Source organism: Melopsittacus undulatus, chromosome 1 (genome assembly GCF_012275295.1).
Source record: "Melopsittacus undulatus isolate bMelUnd1 chromosome 1, bMelUnd1.mat.Z, whole genome shotgun sequence".
Lineage (NCBI taxonomy): Eukaryota > Metazoa > Chordata > Aves > Psittaciformes > Psittaculidae > Melopsittacus > Melopsittacus undulatus.
The window spans coordinates 111,539,901-111,559,158 of NC_047527.1; the positions used below are offsets into that span (position 1 = coordinate 111,539,901).

At 36.9% G+C, this 19,258-nt stretch overlaps 1 protein-coding gene across 1 annotated transcript in view; it reads left to right on the forward strand.

The window, feature by feature from the left end:
• The window catches only part of PARD3 (par-3 family cell polarity regulator), a 450,917-nt gene that overhangs the window by 254,828 nt on the left and 176,831 nt on the right, over positions 1-19,258 (forward strand). Inside the window, 3 exon segments of the mRNA XM_034070217.1 lie at positions 3,780-3,818; positions 16,421-16,609; positions 17,083-17,253. Of these exon segments, the coding sequence (XP_033926108.1) occupies positions 3,780-3,818; positions 16,421-16,609; positions 17,083-17,253 (399 nt within the window).

Below are 19,258 nucleotides of genomic sequence, written 5' to 3' on the forward strand. Positions count from 1 at the left end.
CACCTCCTCCACTTGCATAGTGTATACAGATATTTCTCTGATAATTATTCAAGATAATTTCTGTTATGAAAAGGTAGACTGTGAATGTAGCAGTCATACTTTGTTCTGTATTCAATTAAACTGCTGAAGTTATTTATTATTTGTATTATAATAACTATATAATAGCTCTAAAAATAACTTATTTGGCTGCATTATCCTAAGATAGACAAATATAAGTATGATGAATTGATTGCTTAATTTTTCTGTTGGAACTGTATTATTTTGAATGCAAAGGGAATGAATTTTCATTTGGCCCTTTCATGACATTCAACATTAGCCTTTTACTTTTCAAAACTGCAATTAAACCTAGGAAGTCAAAGTGTTGGGGAAGGTTGCCAACAAAACACTCTTTAATATTCTTGGAACATGACTTAAGGTATTGAAAGGAAAGTTGTCATCAAATGAAGAGAAATGAACAATTTGAAATTATATTATGCCCTACCTTATTACTGGAATTGGGAAAGCAATTGGTTTATAAGTTCCTGTGATGTAACTTCCACGGTATTGCTATCTTACATAAAGGTGAATGAAAATGCTTTTAAAGTTTTCTAAATAAACTTAGAAGTAACAAAATGTCTTAATTTTGTGTATATTATTTCTGTAGCAATATGAAGAAGTTATGATCCATAATGTAACATGATATTTTAAATAATTGTAAAAGAAAGATACATTATGTGTAATGGAGAGATTTAATAATAATACTGGATGTAGTTTTAAAACTAAGAGCAAATCAGCCCCTTTAAATGAGTTCAGTCTCAGTAGCCTCCCTGCTGTTTCTGCTGCCTTCAGGCTCACCATGTCTTGGAAAAGAGGCAGTAGCTTCTTGTGGAGGAGATACTGGGGCCAGGACTAGCAGAGTGGAGTGGGTCCAGAAAAGGGCAAAGGAGCTGGTGAAGGGCCTGGAGCACAAATGTGATAAGGAGCATCTGAAGGAACTGGAGCTATTTAGTGTGGAGAAGAGAAGGCTCGGGGGAGACTTTATTGCTCTCTACAACTACCTGAAAGGAGGATGTGGCTGGTCTCTTCTCCCAAGTAACAAGTGATAAGACAAGGATAATGGCCTCAAGCTGCACCAGCGGAGATTTAGATTGGATATTAAGAAAACTTTCTTCACAGAGAGGGTGCTCAGACATCGGAAAAGGCTGCCCAGGGCAGTGGTGGAATCATCATCCTGGAGGTGTTCAAAACCATGTAGATGAGCCCCTTAGTGATGTGATTTAGTGGTAGACTGTGCAGTCCTGAGGTAAAGGTTGGACTTGATGACCTTAAAGGTCTTTTCCAGCCTACTTGGTTCTATGATTCTATGATTCTGTTTTGACAACACCAGCATAGGGAAGCCAGATCTCATCGTGTCTTTGTCAGGTAGTTGATGGGCTCTGCACTATGTAGTCAGTGATCATATCTGAACTGGTGTATGTTCCTGTAGCTCCAGTTGAACAAATGATATTGTGAGGATCTGACAGTACATGTGTGTGATCCTCTGACGCATAAGGATTTGTTTGTTTGCATTTTGACATGAAAAAGCGTTAGGTGTGTTCTGCTGACAGCTGTCAAATAGCAGGAGCAGAATTGCTGGGGAAGGTGTTGGACTAATACTCATCATAAGGGCTTTTCGATCTTCTCTGGTAAGAAATAATCCTAAAAGGAAAGAAAAAGACTTTTCAACCAAATCTTCTCATCACCTTTTACTAGATTTATGTAACAAAACAACAACAAAAAAGAAGTTAATGTTGAAGGAGGGAAGGGAATGATCTGAAATCATGTCAGTTCATCGTTTTCATACCAAGCCTTCTTTGGCCACTTAAGAACAATTTGTCTTTGCATCCTTCCCCTATTTCTGTCATTTTTCCTACATCTGTGTGCTTTAAATATTAACTGAATGAGATGTGTCTCGGAAACTGTATGCATAAAACCATGTTATTTGATATTATCCATGTCATAAAGGGCAGGGCTTGCTGTTGCTTGCCGAGGAGCACTCAGTATTAAAATCATTTTATATTTGCCAACATTTGTACAGATAGTAATCCCAATAAAAGAGGTGTTTAGATTTTATGTTTTGGATTATGGCTTCCTGAATGGCTTTTCAAAAGTTGCTTATCCTTGTGTTTCTTTATAAGTAAAACAAAATCAGTAAGCTTTCAGGAGAGCTGTGGAATTTAATGTCTGTGAATGTTGCCATTATTGTCTGGAAGCAACCTACAAAACTGTCTAGTTGTATCTAAAACATACCTGAATGTTAAGCTGAGTCCGTTTAGGTTAGTATAGGAACTTTGTAGCTTGTGTGGTCAGGTTAGAGGGTGTGTGTATGATGGAGAACCATCATCCAGGAGATCATGGTGAAAGTGAGTAAAACGTGGAAGCAGCAAATAAAATGAAATTGACAGGAGTCAACTTTTCTCACCAGAATACAAAGTAGTTTATTGCTTCCAGAGTTACCTAATGATATATATAAAAATATATATCAGGTCTTGTCCACATCAGGGTAAGGCAGATTGTATATGAAAAATCTTTCCTCCCTGCCCCCCGGCTTTGTGAAGGGGGTGAAGATTACTCTTATTATCCTATAATACTGTAGTTACCTCACATATCTGTACATAACTTGCTGTGAAGGATTTTCTTAGAGCATGCTACTGACTATGTGAATCCACCGAAGGATTGACTTGGATTATTAGCTTTTGAGCTGTATTCTCAGTATCAGCAGAGACTGTCTGGCAGAGTTTAGTCTCCAGTACACCAAAAGTTAATATGCCCATTTGTACCTGTAGGTCCTTTATATGTGGCTAGTAGTTAGCTCCTCATCATGAGTTTATTCTTGCTGGTTGTTGGCAGCAGGTTAAAGATAGCTGGGTGTTCTTGTTAATCCTTTGCCGCTACATTTGTGTGCTTAATCATTTGAATCTCTGTAAAAATCTGCAATGCAGCCAAAAGCAAAAGAGTCCAGTAAACCCTAGCATTTTATTTTGGCCCAGCTGAATGGAAAGTAATAGCTGGTTAGCACTCAAGTGCTCCTCCAGCCAGCAGCAAGGTGGCTCCTAGGTGCTTAAACTGTTTTTAATATGGGTGGATGTGGGCTGGGAAGAACAATAGTTCCTTATGTGTGTTTCCAGAATTAGTTGGGGGATGAAGAAAGGTTTTCCAATTATTTTGGTTTGCCTTATGTGTCCTAAGACACAGGTGAGGAATGCAAGGTATAGGAGGATCCCTTCTGTGGCAGACTGAAGGTGCCCTTCTGACCTGGGGTATCCTATGATATAGGTCTGAATACACTCAAAAGGGGAATCCTTGTAAAAATGAGAATGCATGCTTTAAAAAAATACATACTTGTTTAAAATATTTGGTAGGATTCATCTGGATTGCTGAGGTCATTCTCTGAAAAATTCAAAGCAGAAGGGAAAGGCCAAGGGAGAACATCCCTGAAGGAGAGTATTCCACCAGTCAGAAAATGGTGAAAGCAGCTGTGATTCTTCCTTGGCCAAATAGCTACCTCCCTCATAGCCAGATAAAGTCAGGTGCACTGGCCTAAGGTTATTTTGAAGGTTATTTTGTTCACCTCTCATTTACTGCTTTTTTTACTCATGTACTTCAAATTTAGACAAATTTGAATCAGAGGTGTGACAAGCACTCTTCACTTTGCCATTACTACTTCACATCAGAATTGGAGCCTTTGTTTATCCCCCTGCTGATAGATAGTATATGTTGTATATAGTCGTGTTCTTATTTATTTTTTTTACTTCCTTTAGAATGCAGAACAAAGCCAGTCACATATTCCAAAGGAAACGGTAAGAGCTTTGTCTTTTCCATACTGGAAGACTCCCAAATGTTTTTAAATTGGTATGGCACTTCTCCATCAAAGTTTCACAGATCCTCCTTTCACCGTATATACTGTAGATGGCTCTCTCTAGCTTTATAATTTAAATGCGATTTTTGATGTAATTTCAAATACTGTTTGAATATTATATACAATTCAGTTATAATGTATGTTCAAGTGTTATTTGAAATTACGTCTTTTATACACAGCTAAAGGCCTAAAGTTGGAATGATAAGAGTAGACTGTTAGCTTGGGTTACCTGTTGGAACTAATTGTTTAAATGATGATATGACTGAAACCTGAGATACAAACACAGGAATTAAGTGGTTTGGTTTTAAGTCTCAGTTGTATCCTCATAGCAAACTGCTGTTAGTTATTTTTAAGAAACTGTAGGGAAGTAGGATCAAGTTTAACCCATTGAAGGCTTTAGCATGTTTGTATGGGATGTGCCAGGCTGTACATTGAGGTCATATACTGTTTCTATACCTTGTTTTAGTCAGTGGGATAGGATCAGTCTTTATGCATATTATAGTGATATATGTAAAAATTCTTTTAAAATAAAAAGTTTATTTTATGAAATATTAACAAAGGATATAACAATAACATATTACCTTGAAGATATACTGTATCTTAGTAAAAAACATACTTCAAGAAGCTCCATCACATTAGGTACCTAGTTAAAATTATATAATGAATTGGATAATGAAGAAATTTTGAGGATATGTGCTGGGATTTGGAGTTAGTTAGAGTGCTGAAAAACAGAAAAAGCTTTTCTAGATGGTTCAAAATGTGCTAGCAGCAATGGTGAGATGGTGTTTAGGATAAAGTCAAGATTAGGTAGAAGACATGTAACAGCCATTTCAGTGAGACACTGGAGTACACTGGTTGATGTTGTTACTTTTTCAGGCCAATAGAATGTAACTGTAAAAATGTGCATTTGAGTTGAATGTAACATTCTTCACTTGTATCTCTCTGGCTTTTGATGTCCTTAGGCTGAAAGTTATCTGTATAAGGGCTCTTCACAATCGGGAGTATATCATTTCAGGCATGCTGAGAGTATCTTTTTAGTGCATCTCATTAGAGTATGTATGTTTTTGTTTTCGTAGTTTCTTACCATCTGTTGATATGTAAGGAGATCAAAGATCAAAGCCTAGGACAGTGTTTCTGCCTGTCATTGAATACAATTGAGAATAATTTGTGGGTGCAGCCTTATAAAAGTATCCTGAGTTTAGGAGGCAAAATTCTGCACCAAAACGTCATTAAGATTAGGGAGATTGCCTGCAAAGTGATTATATAATCACTTGCTCATCTATTGCAAAGTTAATGTTTTGTAGCAAATTCCACTGTCTCTGTCATTTTTGGGACCAGCACCTTGACTTCATCTAAGGAAAGAGCAAAGGGAAACAAGTATCTCTCGTTTGTTCTCTATAGATGTGAGATAAAAATGGCTTGTTAGTCAGATCATGCAAAAGGGACACTAAGTGTATGAACAGCAAGCCTTGGAAATAAGAAAGTGAATTGGGAAACATGTGGAAACATATTTGATAAGTGAGAGAATGAAGCTAGAAAGGTGGTTAATACAAAAATGGGGTTTTGCATAATGTCTTGGGGTTTTCATTCATTATGGGGTGGGGTTTTTTTTGTTATTTATTTGAAGGCTTAGAGCAACAGTGATCAATAGTAGGAACAAATTTGCCTACTACTTGGTGGGAATAAGAAGTGAACTAAATGTGAAAGGTGTCAGTGAGTATTTATGATGCGCAATGCTTTTGCACTTACCTCCCTTCTTCCAATCTACTTTGCTTTGGATAAGTGTGATACTTCAGTTCTACAGAACTAATTTTCCTCAGCTGCACATTAATAATACAGTCACACACTGGGGTTTTTTATTATTATTGAAAGTATTTTTCATTGCTTTCTTTTATTCTCCTTGGTTCTACTCAATCCCTGTTTATTCCTCCTCTGTCTATTTTTCAGGTCTTTGAGATATCTAATCTTGCAGTTTCTATTTCTGTGTCTGCTCTGATCTTTGTGCTGTTAGTTGTGAGGTTTTAGTCTCCCGGTGTCAAGGACTTGATAATAGAAAGCAAAGCAAAAAAGTAACAAAAGACCCCATGATGAAAGCAGCAAAGCTATAGAAATGAGAGAGAGGTGAAGAACAGGTTTATTTTTAATTTAAAGGCAAAATGGTTGTATTTTTTGTTGTTGGGTTTGGGGGTTTTAGGGTTGTTGTGTTGTTTTATTTTTTGGTTTTGTTTTTTTTTTTCCTACTGTTATGGCTTTGTGGCAAAAGAAAAATTCACCTTTGACATTAAAAAAAAAAACCAAACAAAAAACCCAACTTAAAAGTGGAAAGCCTGAAACAAAATGTATATGTAGACCCTGAAATATAAAATGTAATTTATCAATACATTATTACTACCCAGGAATTACTTTCGTGTAATTGTTACTTTGAAATGTTTTACATTAATATGCCACTTGAATACAGTTGTTAAAATGTTCACAGATGTAATAAAAGAAAACGTTGAAAACCAGGGTTTTTTTTAATTTATTTGTGACCTGAAGTCCTTGAGAGAGTTATTCCTTACTATGCATATAGAAAGCATATGACTTCATATTTTGCACACTATCACAGAATACAGATTCGCTAATTCTCATTCTTCAACTTCCATATGAGGAGTTTCTGTAATTTGCTAAGCTTGCAGAATTTAAGCTTTGCTTTCCAGTTATCCATAAGAAATGCAAATTGCTAATGCAACTTCAGCTTCTATCCAGTAACTGTGCCCTAGTGAAAACAGTACTGCTGGGTTTACCTTCTGTTTTGCTGATGAATGGAGCAGGCGCTCTGTTTAGGCCTGGTGCAAAGAAATCTCTCTGACTTGAGTGAAAGACTTTCACCCAGTCACGAGTTTGTGCCATTTGTACATCTGATGACAACATGGAACAGATGCACCTATTTCTAAACATGGTGATTATTTGGAATGTAGGAGATTGACCGTAATATGAAAACTAGCAATTTATCATTATTACATTTCTGTTTCTAAGCATAATTATCTTAATCTTGTTACAGAGCATTGAAATGAACTGTTAATTACGCTATGTAAAACATCTGCCAATTAATTTTTCCTCATACTCTTTGAAAGTCAATAGTGTTTCAGTAATATTTAGCTTTTGCAATTGCCATCCACTGTTTTTTTTCTGAATTCAGAACCAGCAAGTTAACTTTCATGTAAGCATAATGCTAGAAAAATTATAAGTAAGTATTTTCTAAGGAGTTTTGTCTGTAGGTAAACAGAGATTCAAAGTTAGGATTCAGGATTTTATTGCATTATTGTTGCACTCAGCAGCATGGAAAAACTTCAGTTTTCTGTTCTCATTTGTTTTTCTGTCAAATTGCTGTAAGTGAGCAGAATGTTATGAATTTTAGTGAGTGCAGGATTCGTAACAGTGACATAACAAGAGCTGTTGGTGTGTTGGAACAATATCTAAATGTTTAGCAGCCCTGAAAGAAATTGAAACTGGGATTGCTTATTATTTTTTGCCTGAACTTGAATATCTGATACTCCTGTTATTACCTAAATTTCATTTTGATCACTGCATTTTCAGATCCAATTGCTGGTTTTGCCATAGACTTTTCTGTGTGATTATGAGTAAATTAGCTAGCTAAATGTTTTGTGCAAAAATTCATCATCTACAGGAATGGGGTGATGCCACTGTGAACTAATGCATATTTTTATACACTTTTACTTTGCAACTATTCAAGTTCTATGAGAGGTATACTAGCAGATTCCCAAAAGACATCATTTATATCGATTAACAGATGAAAAATTCTTGGAGCTTAGTTTTGAGGAAAAAAGCACTGTCAGTGCTGAGCTTTAAGATGGTGGCGTTCTCAGTGCATGTGTATATATTTCTTATTTTTGGTGAAAAGCTGCTTGTATTACTTCAAGCTGTGTAGTCACTGGGTACATATCCACAAAGCTTTTCCAGAAGCCATAAATTAAGTTCCCACCACTTTGTATTTAGCACTTACATAGAACTTCAGCTTTTATATCAGCTCTGTATCATTCAGTTGATGCAACTTCTCCTTTGCGCATAACCTTCTTTGGAGTACAGTTTAGAGCATCACTTTCCATTGCTGCAATAGGTAACCCAAATGTCTAACAACTGAGCTCAGATCATGCATTGACTAATATCAACCTACACCAACAGCAGTGCTGATATCATCTGATACAGAATGATTTTATCAAGAAAGGAGAGGTTTGATGATTAAGTTGACACTGCTATTTCCTCCATGGTGTTTAGGATTACTGCAAATAACTGGTCCCAATTATTTTTATACCTTTTTATCTTCCAGTGGTGTGAGGCACAAGGGGGATTACAGTGTTTTAAAAGCCTTTTGTTTTTAGTGCTACTTTGAGTGGCTTCAGATTATATTTTTAATAAAGTTGTGACATAAAAAACAGATCACTGGCCATATGAAAGGAGTTAGTGAATGTGTGACATTCTGCAGGAAATTGTTTTGTTTACAGCCTTTTATCTTAGGAGGTACTCTAATATTGAATAGCATGTTCTGGGGCATTAATGAGTAGAGCTGAGAGATTAATGCCTAGTTAATAATTAATACAACAGTTGAGTGACTGTGTATATGAATGCTCTTTGACTAGTCTGAATTTCCTGGAATGTTCAGGATAATCCTCATAAACTTATGTAACACTATGTCTGGGACTGACCCTCAGGCTCGTAGTTCTGACTCCATTGTCTGCAGTTTATTTACCCCATGTTTCAGTGTGGCACACCCAAACTGGCCCCGTGAAGCACTGCACGGCAGCTTTAGCTGTTTCCCAGACCTTGGGTTGATACTGCTTGCTAGTCAAGTGTTGGTTTCATGGAAGGCAATGTACATGTTTCTCCACTGAGGTTCTGTAACAGGCTTGCCTCAGTGCCACCGCGGCAGGGTTGGTGTGCACATTAATATTCACCATTATTGCACTATTGCCTGCCTACTGGCTTTACATTATTTTGGATATTAATAGTTGACTGTGTGCAGCCTTTACAGTTCAAATAGCAGATACAGGGTGAGAGACTGAAAGAAGCTGCCAGGTTCCGTTAGTAGAACATCTGCTATCACAGGCAATAGGTTCACATCAGGTTCTTTGAAACACTTGTCTGACCTTGTGTGAGTGGAAAGTTCACACTGTTGCTTGAAATTCTTATTTAAACCTCTGAAAACTCATTGGTTCTGTGCAAAGCTTCTTTTACTACACTATTGGTGTTAGACTCTTGGTGTTGATTCTTTGTTATAAATCCAGGGAAAATAGTGAGATGAAGTGGTTTGCCATGGTTACCTGAAAGTCTGCAGCAGAAGTAGGAGTAAGACACAGGTTAGTCCCAGGGCCCCATAGGGGCCCTACCTCATGCGGAATGTGTTTCTTACCATGGACTTCTACAAAGGCATTATTTCCCTTTCAACCTTGTTTTTCTGTCTGGCTTTCCCAGACACTCTCTATCTATTTCTTTAGTCTTTCAGGTCTTGTATATCCAATAGGCCAGTGGGAGAAGGATAAAGATTTTTGTGGAGCTGTGTCAGTAGTGTGTTGGGCATTGAAGTTTTCCTTAAACAAGGGATAGTGCAGGGAGCTGTAGCTTTATAGGCTTCTTTGGCAGAGCAGACACCTGCTGTGTATCTAATCCCTTGGTTTTCACATCTCTAGGATGTAAAGAAATAGGGTTAGCATTACAATTGCATATTTGTTTCAGAACATACAGTCGGAGTACAGAGTTTGAGTAGGAACAACAGTTTGGAACAGGGTATGTTGGCCTGAATAAAATACAGTCATTATGGTGATGGCAACAAACTAGTCCCTGTGTAAAGATCAGAGATGTGTAACCAACAAAAAATTCTTAGTGATCTGATCAGTTGATTTGAAATGTAGAATCTCAGCTTCTTAAAACAGATCAGAGTGCTAGTATTAGAAAGAATAATGTTAGCATAGACAAGCAATGGCCTTCTTATAAATAACAGCCATGTGGATGTATTTAAATATGGGCTTTTGCAAAGCTTTGATTTTCATAGTAAATGAAAATCACATGGTAAAATTTTTGTGCTTTGGAAAACATTTAATTTTTTCCTAAACCATTTTCTTAATCCATCAAAAACAGTAAACTGAAGACGTTTTTGAATGTGGAACATGCTTTTTGATATTAAATTAAATCTTTAAAATGGACATAATTGGAAATGTAACGGTCCTGTTTTGTGGTATTTTCATGAGCTAGCATTTCTGCATATAAATACATACCAAATTTAATCCACATATAAGATGCAAAAATTATTTCCTTGATGGGATTAAGATTAAAGCAGACCACATTTCCCATAAAAATCTCAGAATTCGGATGTAGTTTTTGATATTTAGCAGCTGTTATTTGATTTAAATGAGTGCAGTCTTTGCCAGATGTGACATATTAACTTAGCTAATATGAATAATGAGTCTCAGTGTGTACGTGCAAATAAGAGTCATCATTATTTATCTAACATATGGGAGATATTAAAATATTTAACCTAGGAAGACTTAAGAAAAGAAAGCAAGCAAAAGAATTTTAGTTGGTTAGTTGGCTTAAGCCCTATATAATTTTATAACTAGGTAAGTAGACACTTTAGGCCCTTATAACCTGTAATACAACATAGGGTCGATTTAAACAACAACAAAAAGAGAGATAAAAAACCATGTTGTATTTCGGGAGTAAACTGGGTTGGAATGTGCATGTCGCTATTGGATCAATAGACAGGCTTTTCTCTGCTGGAGGTCCAGTTTTAAATATGATTGAGCTGCTGTAGTTGCATTTATCTTTAATGCCTACCCATAGCAGGATACATCAGCTCTCAGTTACTCTTCCTGAGTAGAGACCTCAACTGAAGTTAGAGAGGCCATCTACATTGCTCTGTTTTCCATACCTTCGGCAATAATACATCTACATTTTTATAAGTACTAAATGTCACCCCTCACATAACAGCTGTTGACCAAGGAAGCTGTTTTGGTTCATTAGAACTGTTTGATTTACGTGTTCGAGATTTGTGTATGTGATGGCATATGATGAAAGTGTATCTCAGTTTCAAAGGTGGTCTGCTATGACACAGCAATGTCAACCCACCTAACTTGAAGGACAAAGCAGCTTGAGTCATCTCTGATGTCAAGAGTGTCTTTCTACAGTAGCTAAGTGAAATCTCCTCTTGCGTGTATCATGTGTGTTTTAAAATAAGGTTACTATTTTGTCATAATAATACCAAGACAAATTTTATTGGCTTCCCAATCTGTAGGAGTTATGATTTCTTAGTATCATGTGATATCTGGTGAGAAAGAAGAAAAGAGTGAATGTTGTGTTAAAATCTTCTAAAGATTGAAATAATCATGGAAAAGGCTGTGATGTTAGGTTGGAATTCCCCATTACTGGAACCAAATGACTAAAGAAATTTTGCAGTCTCCAGCCCTTTTACAGGCTATGCTTCCTAGAGCTGGTGAGCTCTGAAGTCCCTCAGACTTCAAGCTCATCTTTCAAGAACCTGAGATTTTAGATGCAGAGAAATTCAAAAGAGAGGACACATTGTGAGACAAAAGTTTGATAGGTTAGCAAAATAATAAACAGTGGCTAACATGCTTAGGGCTGTGATGTTAAAAGGCTAGACACAACAGGATTTGCGTCAGGTAAAGTGAATAGTGTAGATGGGGTGATTGGAGACAGGGTTTGTCTTATAGCTATATGATTTGTCACATGATTTTCACTGTGTTCTGTAGGAGGGTGTGTTTGTATATGTGCAGGAATATACTTGTGCAAAAGAGTTCTATAAATGTTTTCATGTAGTTGTTTTCATATACATAGCTTAGAAGTATAGGTTACCTTTAAAAGAGGGGATACAGAGCTTTATCAGTTGTTCCCGTGAAAGGAAGCAGAAGTGCGCTGGACTTTTGCTGAAAGTCCCATGGTTAACTTATTTCTTTTCTCTATACATAATCACAAAGTAACTTGTAGACAAGTTTCAGTGACTTAATAGCTTCTGAGAAGACAGCATGTCTAAGCTTGCAAAAGAATGAACTTCACTTGAGAGAATGTGGATTTGTAGCTGCAGCAAGCCACTTGGGAAACTTGTCCCAGCTTGATTGAAAATTGCTTCCCCCATGAGGTGAGCAGAGATTTTTCTTTGCTGTTAGGTTTCTTTCTTCACCCATCTCAGGCTGCTTACTCACCAGCTGAAGCCTGATGAGATTTTATAAAGGGAAGAAGTCCCAAGCAAGAAATTTCTTCATACTACTTAAATCATAGAAGGATAAGGAAGAGATGCTGTTATTAATATCATGAGATAAATTTATTGTACTCTCAGCATCATGGGCCATTTTAACATTGTTTATAAAATTTAATTAGGTTTTATGATTTGATTAGAAACCAATGTTATGTAGAAGAGAAGAATAATTTCCCCCCTGTTTATCTTACAGCTTTTTAAAATCTGTTTATATATTAAAGCATTGCCCTAAGTTTTCTCTAGTCAGGACATTTATCTTTAAATTTACAATATATTTATATTGTACTTAAAAGTGAAAAACTTATCTCAAATTTCACTTGGCATAAATTGATGCTAAGTGTGAATTTGAAGCAAAAAAAAAAAGTCACCTACATAATTTATCACCAATTGAATTTTTATTACAAATTTCATACTTGGGCAGCTTCATTCATCCAGCCGAAATCTTTTCAGATGACCTTTTCCTCAGCAGACTCTGTCTGAACAGAATATTGTTCTGCTGTTAATTGTTTTGGACATAGTGTATGAAAAATCTAAAGGGAGTTGAATTTTGTTGTTCAGGGCTCACCGTACATAATTTTACTTGCATGTTTACTGCTGGCCTGTCAAAGAGTATGAAGGAATAAATTTCTCCCACAGATCAACTAATCATGAAAACAGTGTTGAGGTGTTTGATTGACATAGTGAAGCTGTTAATTTAGAGTGTATCAAGATCAAATGGAAGTTATTGCAATTAGGATGTGATTGTGTTCTCAGTTGAAATTTTTAAATGCTGCATTTTAGATTTCTGTGCATTTTTATGCTCTCAAGGATGCATTTGGGAATTTTTATGATGTGTTACATTTAGACATTTAGTGTTCAACATAATTTCAGTGCAAATTTTACTTTTTCATAATACCTGATAGTTAATTATTTGGGGAGAGTCACTGTACATGTAGCACTTCTCTACTATAAAGGGCTTTGGTGAACAAAGGATTCAGCCAGACTGTAGTTTTATTGGGGTTTTATTTGTTTGGTTAGTTTAGTTTTTACAACTTTGGTTCGGAATATTATGTTGTCAGGCTACAATCTTCCTGCTTATTTCTCTGAGAATGGCTCCTTTATGACGTGCTTAGAAGTTCCTGGTCGCTATATAGTTCTGTTGCAAGGTTTGTATGTATGAAGTTGTATTCAGTATATCATATAGAGCAAGGCATTCTTTGGTACCATGGTGTGGCACAAATTTTAGACTTGGTACTTTCATATCCATAGCCATTGAATCTTAATAGTTCAATTATACTCAAAAGCCACATTTCTCTCCTATCCTTATTAAAAATGTGGGATATCAAAAGTAAATGTTCATTCTCTCTCTCTTTTAAAAATCTACATGCAAGCATATGGTACTGATAAATGGCACAGATACTAGATGAAGATCAAAAGGCTTCTCATGTCCCTAAAATTGCAGACACAGGTATGGTGGTGAAAAAATTTGGGTTAGTTAAAAGAAGCTGTGGATACCCAGTGAAGTCCCTAAAGCAATTTTGCCTCAGCCTAGTAATGGTAATTTTTTTCTTTGAATGAGTTGAGCATTCTTCTCATGGCTTCAGTACTGCTGTCTCTCATTTTTTCATGACCATGGTCTACTCACTCTTGTGCGGTTGCAAAGGATTATTTTGCTCAGGTTTAGTTCTTAAGTTTCACCTGCACATTCAGGTGTCTGTAGCTTGAGTTTAACTTATTTCCTTATTTAAGACTGTAGAAAACAAGAGAGCAGAAGCCTTACATTAGGAATAGTGTTGAGCTGATAATGCAGCTCTTTGGTCTCGCTGAAGAGAAGCAGTGTAGAGGCCATTAACCAAGTCCTTAGGGATGCTTACAGAAACACTCTCTCCAATTGACCCTTTGACATATAGAAGTACACCCAATGGGGACATGATGTGCAGGAAGCAGTTTGATTCTCTGCCCTTCAAGGGAGATTGCTATGGCTGAAGTACCAGCAGAGTTTTTATGAAGATTAGAAAATACTGGGGGTAGGGAGGGTAAGTAAGTAAGTAAGTAAGACTAGTAAAGAAAAATCTAATCTTATGTGCTTGATTGGATTACCCATACATCCTACCTGGACTGTATTTCCCTTTTGGCTCACAAGCTTTTATTCCTACTGTAGTTTATTAACGAATATGAAAGTGATCAATATTGCAGAAACAAAAAGATAACACACATCTGTATCAGACTGGTTTATTCCGCAGCCATCTGATGAAAGATGCATTCAAATGTGTGCTGTAACTAGTGTGTCTGTGACCCAAGCAGGAAAATTAGGGTTGTAATTTTCCTCAAATTTGGGAATTATTTTTTAGATCCAGTGTTTTTCCCACAGACAGATATCTTTCCTTTCCTGAAAGCTAGCAGAGTTAGTGCTGTTTTGCATAAATAAGAGATGTATTTGGATAATGGGATTCGTAAGTGAGCCAACCAAGCTATAGCACTTAGGGGGGGTTATTATTTTAAGTTGATGAAGCATTATGCTTTGTTAAAAGGTGGTTAGAGATGAGCAAATAATGTATAGTGCAAGGGAAAGGGCTGATGAACACATTAAGGTTCATGCTTTTAACCAAGTGGGAAAAGATGGAGCTCCTGTTTTTCTTCTCTCAGCTGTTTCAGTTCTCTCAGCATCTGACTCCCTTCCCATGTGACATTTTCACGTTGCATTTCTAGGTCAATGATGATACAACTAGCATGTTTGTGCCCAAACTGATCCTCTCAGTCTGCTGTACTCCACATGGCTTTCACATCCATCTTTGTCATAGTCTGTGGATATTAGAAGAGCTTTGCATTTCCTCAGGTCTTCAGAAATAGGGACAGCTCAACAGGCACACATTAACTTCTCATATGTCTTGTCCTGCTCAAAGTGTCTGGTAGTAGGAGAAAAGTAGGAGCGAGCTGTGCTAGTAGATGAGAATGACATGGGAAATACTGGTGTAAAATCAGTGTCAGTAAGGGAGGTGACATATTTGCTAGGATTATGAAAAGATTGGCCGGATTAATTCTTCCAGAGAAGAACTGTCAACTGTTGGACATTAGTGTGCACCTTCTGCTGGACATTCTCTTACTCTTTCTCCTTCATGTGGTTGAGAAAGAAAGCAGTTTCCTTCTGCAGCACATAAGCATTTTTCTGGAGGCCAGACCCTGGGCCCACTGCAGAGAGTTGCCTTTCAGAGCATGCCTTTTCTCTTTGATTGAGGAAAGTTATAACCAAAAGTTACTATAACCACTTTTTTGTAACTGAAAGATGGTCAGAGATAAGTGGGTAGTGTCTACTGCAAGGGACAAGGCTGGTGAATTGCTCATTTGTCCTTTTGGGAGCAGCCTCTTGTGCATGAGCCCTGCTCTCAGGGCCTGACCATTTTCTTTCCAAGGTGCTGTGCCCATACCTGCTGCCCCCAGAAGTGCCATTGCTTTGTGGAGACACCACAAGGCCCCCGCTCCTGGACCACTGCCACTGTGAGCTTGGCAGAAGGTGAAATGAGAGGCTGATCACCTTGCATGGCTCTTGTGTGCACGAAAGGGTGTTTCTGAGCAGCTACTTGCTAGGGATTCTGCAGGCCTGGACTAATTCCAGGTGTTCAAAACCCATGATTGTCCCAACCAGGCTAAAGCTGGGTGTGGAGGACAGTGAAGAACCAAAGATGTGGGTAAGGTGACAAAGGTGAAGGTCAGAGCCGGGAAGGAGAAGAAAACTGGCAGAGCTGGATCTGATGCTAAGCCTGGCAACAGCAGAGAGATGTGCTGTTGCAGATCTCAGATGTGTAATTTTCTGTGTTTCCTAACACAGCTAGTTTTAAATGAAATGAGATGAATGTGTAATTTTTGAATTTAATTTTCTTACACAGTTTCTCCCGATGACTGCAAAGCTACCATAGATGATGATGGTATTTTAAAAATTCTGTAGGTTTGCAAATAAGAAAATATTTCTGATACAGCTCTCTTTTGGCTAATGAAATAGCAGCTTCTGTGTGATTTGGTATTAAAAGCACATTCAGTAATGACATACAACTCAATTATTTTACTAGACAGAGAAGCATTTAGACACAAATGTGAGGTATGTCTGAATCTATGCATCAGCTGGAGGTGATTGAAAATACACTATCTGTACATGTTTCTTCAAGTAATTACTGTGGAAAATATTGTGGCATTGTAGTTAAAAGTGGGGGGTGGTCATGGTGGGGGTTAATCCTAATAGCTCTAGAGGGAAGAGAATTCCCAAAGAGAAACGCTGTTATATAATCCCATGCTAATCTTCCTGACAGAAAGCAGAAGAAGAGGAGCTGGTCCTCACACCTGATGGCACCAGGGAGTTCCTGACATTTGAAGTTCCACTGAATGACTCTGGATCAGCTGGGCTTGGTGTGAGTGTCAAAGGTAACCGGTCAAAGGAAAACCATGCCGATTTAGGAATCTTCGTCAAGTCCATTATTAACGGTGGAGCAGCATCCAAGGTAAGAGGGAACATCTGCATACTTTGGTCTTCCTCAGTTTTGCATAATAAGGCTGTTTTGAAAATAAACACAGATTTCAGAAGAGTGAGATTGCTCTATAACTGGCTTTTTCCAATTACACCATCAGAGGTGACATTTAGATTTTTTACTCGGATTCACGATTGTGGGTCCCAGGATTTAAACAGCCCTTACAGATTCTCGGGAAGGATACAAGCTGTCTCTGGTACAGTTCAATTAGTATGCTATTTGTGCAAACAGGTTATGATAATAGCTTGCAGTACAAATCTATAACTGGAATAGACATTTCCTACAGAGGCGGCAATGGAAGCTATTATACCAGTGTTCATTTGGCCATGAACTATTAGACCTAAGTGTAATTGATTATTTTGCTTTTGTTTTTTTAGCTCTCTCCAGCAGACTAAACTACTTTTGTCTGTGTTTTGTGTAACTAGCTATAATCTTTTCTTTTCCAGGATGGCAGGCTTCGAGTGAATGATCAACTAATAGCAGTAAATGGAGAATCACTACTGGGCAAAACAAATCAAGATGCTATGGAAACCTTAAGGAGGTCCATGTCCACTGAAGGAAACAAACGGGGAATGATTCAGCTTATTGTGGCAAGGCGAATAAGTAAATGCAATGAGGTAATGAGCTTTTGATATCAGGACTGGATATTTTCACTTCTAAGATTTTGTGTTATAGGATATGTCATGTTTCTTCTGAGACCTGAAAAATAATATTTAAGAAGTTAAAGAAAGAGAGAATTACAAAATGATCTGAGTTTCAATGTTAGACATGCTAACCTTATTACTGATCAATAAAGTTTTTCTTTTGAATATTTTCATCAATGAATAACAGGAAACACTGAATAAAACTATATTGATTTTGTAACTGGATCCCACTGTTTACGTAATTTTTGTTCTTTGGATTTTTTTCATGTAGGTCTATTGAATCTTTCATTTATAGATTTAGTGTTAACTGACTTGCTTCTTTGTCACTTTCAGTTTGTTTAATTAAGAGTGTAGAGTATTATATTTTATCTAAAAAATTAAAAGTTCTGTGTAAAGATTCTGCAAAACTTGATGCAAATAGTTCTGTTATTTCTGATTTTAAATTTGTTGTGTCTTTGCCTTTGTTCCAGGGAAGTATGAAATAGTTCAGGGTGAAGTGGTGATTCTTTGTCTGCTATTTTTGCAACTTCTGTCTCTTCCACTGCAATGTTAATGTGTTGATGTTTTGAAATATATTCATGATTTCTAATAGTTTATCTTCTAGATTAATGGAAATAATGCTGTATGGTGGGAATATGTAGACATATGATGCTGAAAAGGACTGCAGATGTTGTGGAGGACTGAATTAGACTTCAAAATGATTTTGACAAATTAGAGAAATGCATTGAGTTAAATAGGCTGCAGTTGAATGGTGGGTCAGAGAAGCATCTGTTCTTAGGACATCTAAGTCATTCTTTCATTCTTGTTAACAATGGTAATGTCTTATCAGGAATGTTATTTCTTGATGATCATGATTCAAAAATGATGTGCACACATTGTTTTAGTACTGCAGATCCTGCCTGGGGGAAATTGGATGGTTTATTTTTTAATGCATAAAATCAATCCTTAAAAAATTCCAGTCCATAGTGTATTATAAAATTGTGTTTGAAAAAGACAATAGCCCCTCTGAAAGTATTAAACTTCTCTTGATTAACTGCTTATACTCAGCATACATTTATGCATACGTACATGCGTATGTTTATATATGCACACTGATAGAAAGCCAGCTTGGATGTACACAGCTTCTCACTTGGTGTTGAAGGAATTCTAATCTTTTTGTATTTGGTAATGTCCTACCCCTAATTCTGAATTTGGACTCCAGACCATCCTTTGATCCCAATTCCTACACATTTTCGGATGCATTTTATGTTACCCCATAAAAAGGGTGAAATATTTTAGACTATTTTTGTGTTTACTATAATTGTTTTTTCCAAAAAGGAGTAGATTTTCACTCTTAGTGAAATTCTTCTAGATCATATGTATCAAGACAGTGTTTGTAAACATGATGCAGGAAATCCAGCAATGGTGAATCAAAGACATCACTCCTCAAATCCGGTAGAGATTTTACTCACTCAAGTTAAAAATAGTTTGGTACCCTACATCTGCTTGACATTTAGTATGATTTATTCTGCAGAAATCAGGTGCCAAAACTGGAACAGCTCAGTCTACAGTATATGCACTCCAAGATGAAGGAGCTGATGTTAGAACCATATTTAGATAGACTGAAATGGATCTGTACAGTGGCAAGGTAGGGAGCTCTGTCTGTCTGGGCTTACATTACAGTTTTTGTTCATTTTCCCCACTCCTTAGGAAGCTGGTGAGATGAGCCATAGTGATTCATGAAAGTGGTGATATGGTGTAGTGATCATCACAAAACAGTCTTAAAGACTGAAAGTCTGCAATGCCCAGATTTCAATGAAAGAAGAAAGCAAAGACAATTTTTTTCTTGGTATTTTGCATTGTTCAAGAATTGGACAGTTTTAAACTACAGACATTATTAATTTGATATAACACTGAGAAACTATGATAATATTATTTATGTATCTTGCAAGAAAGCCATATATGTGAGTATGGTATGCAGCTTAGCCTATAAATAATG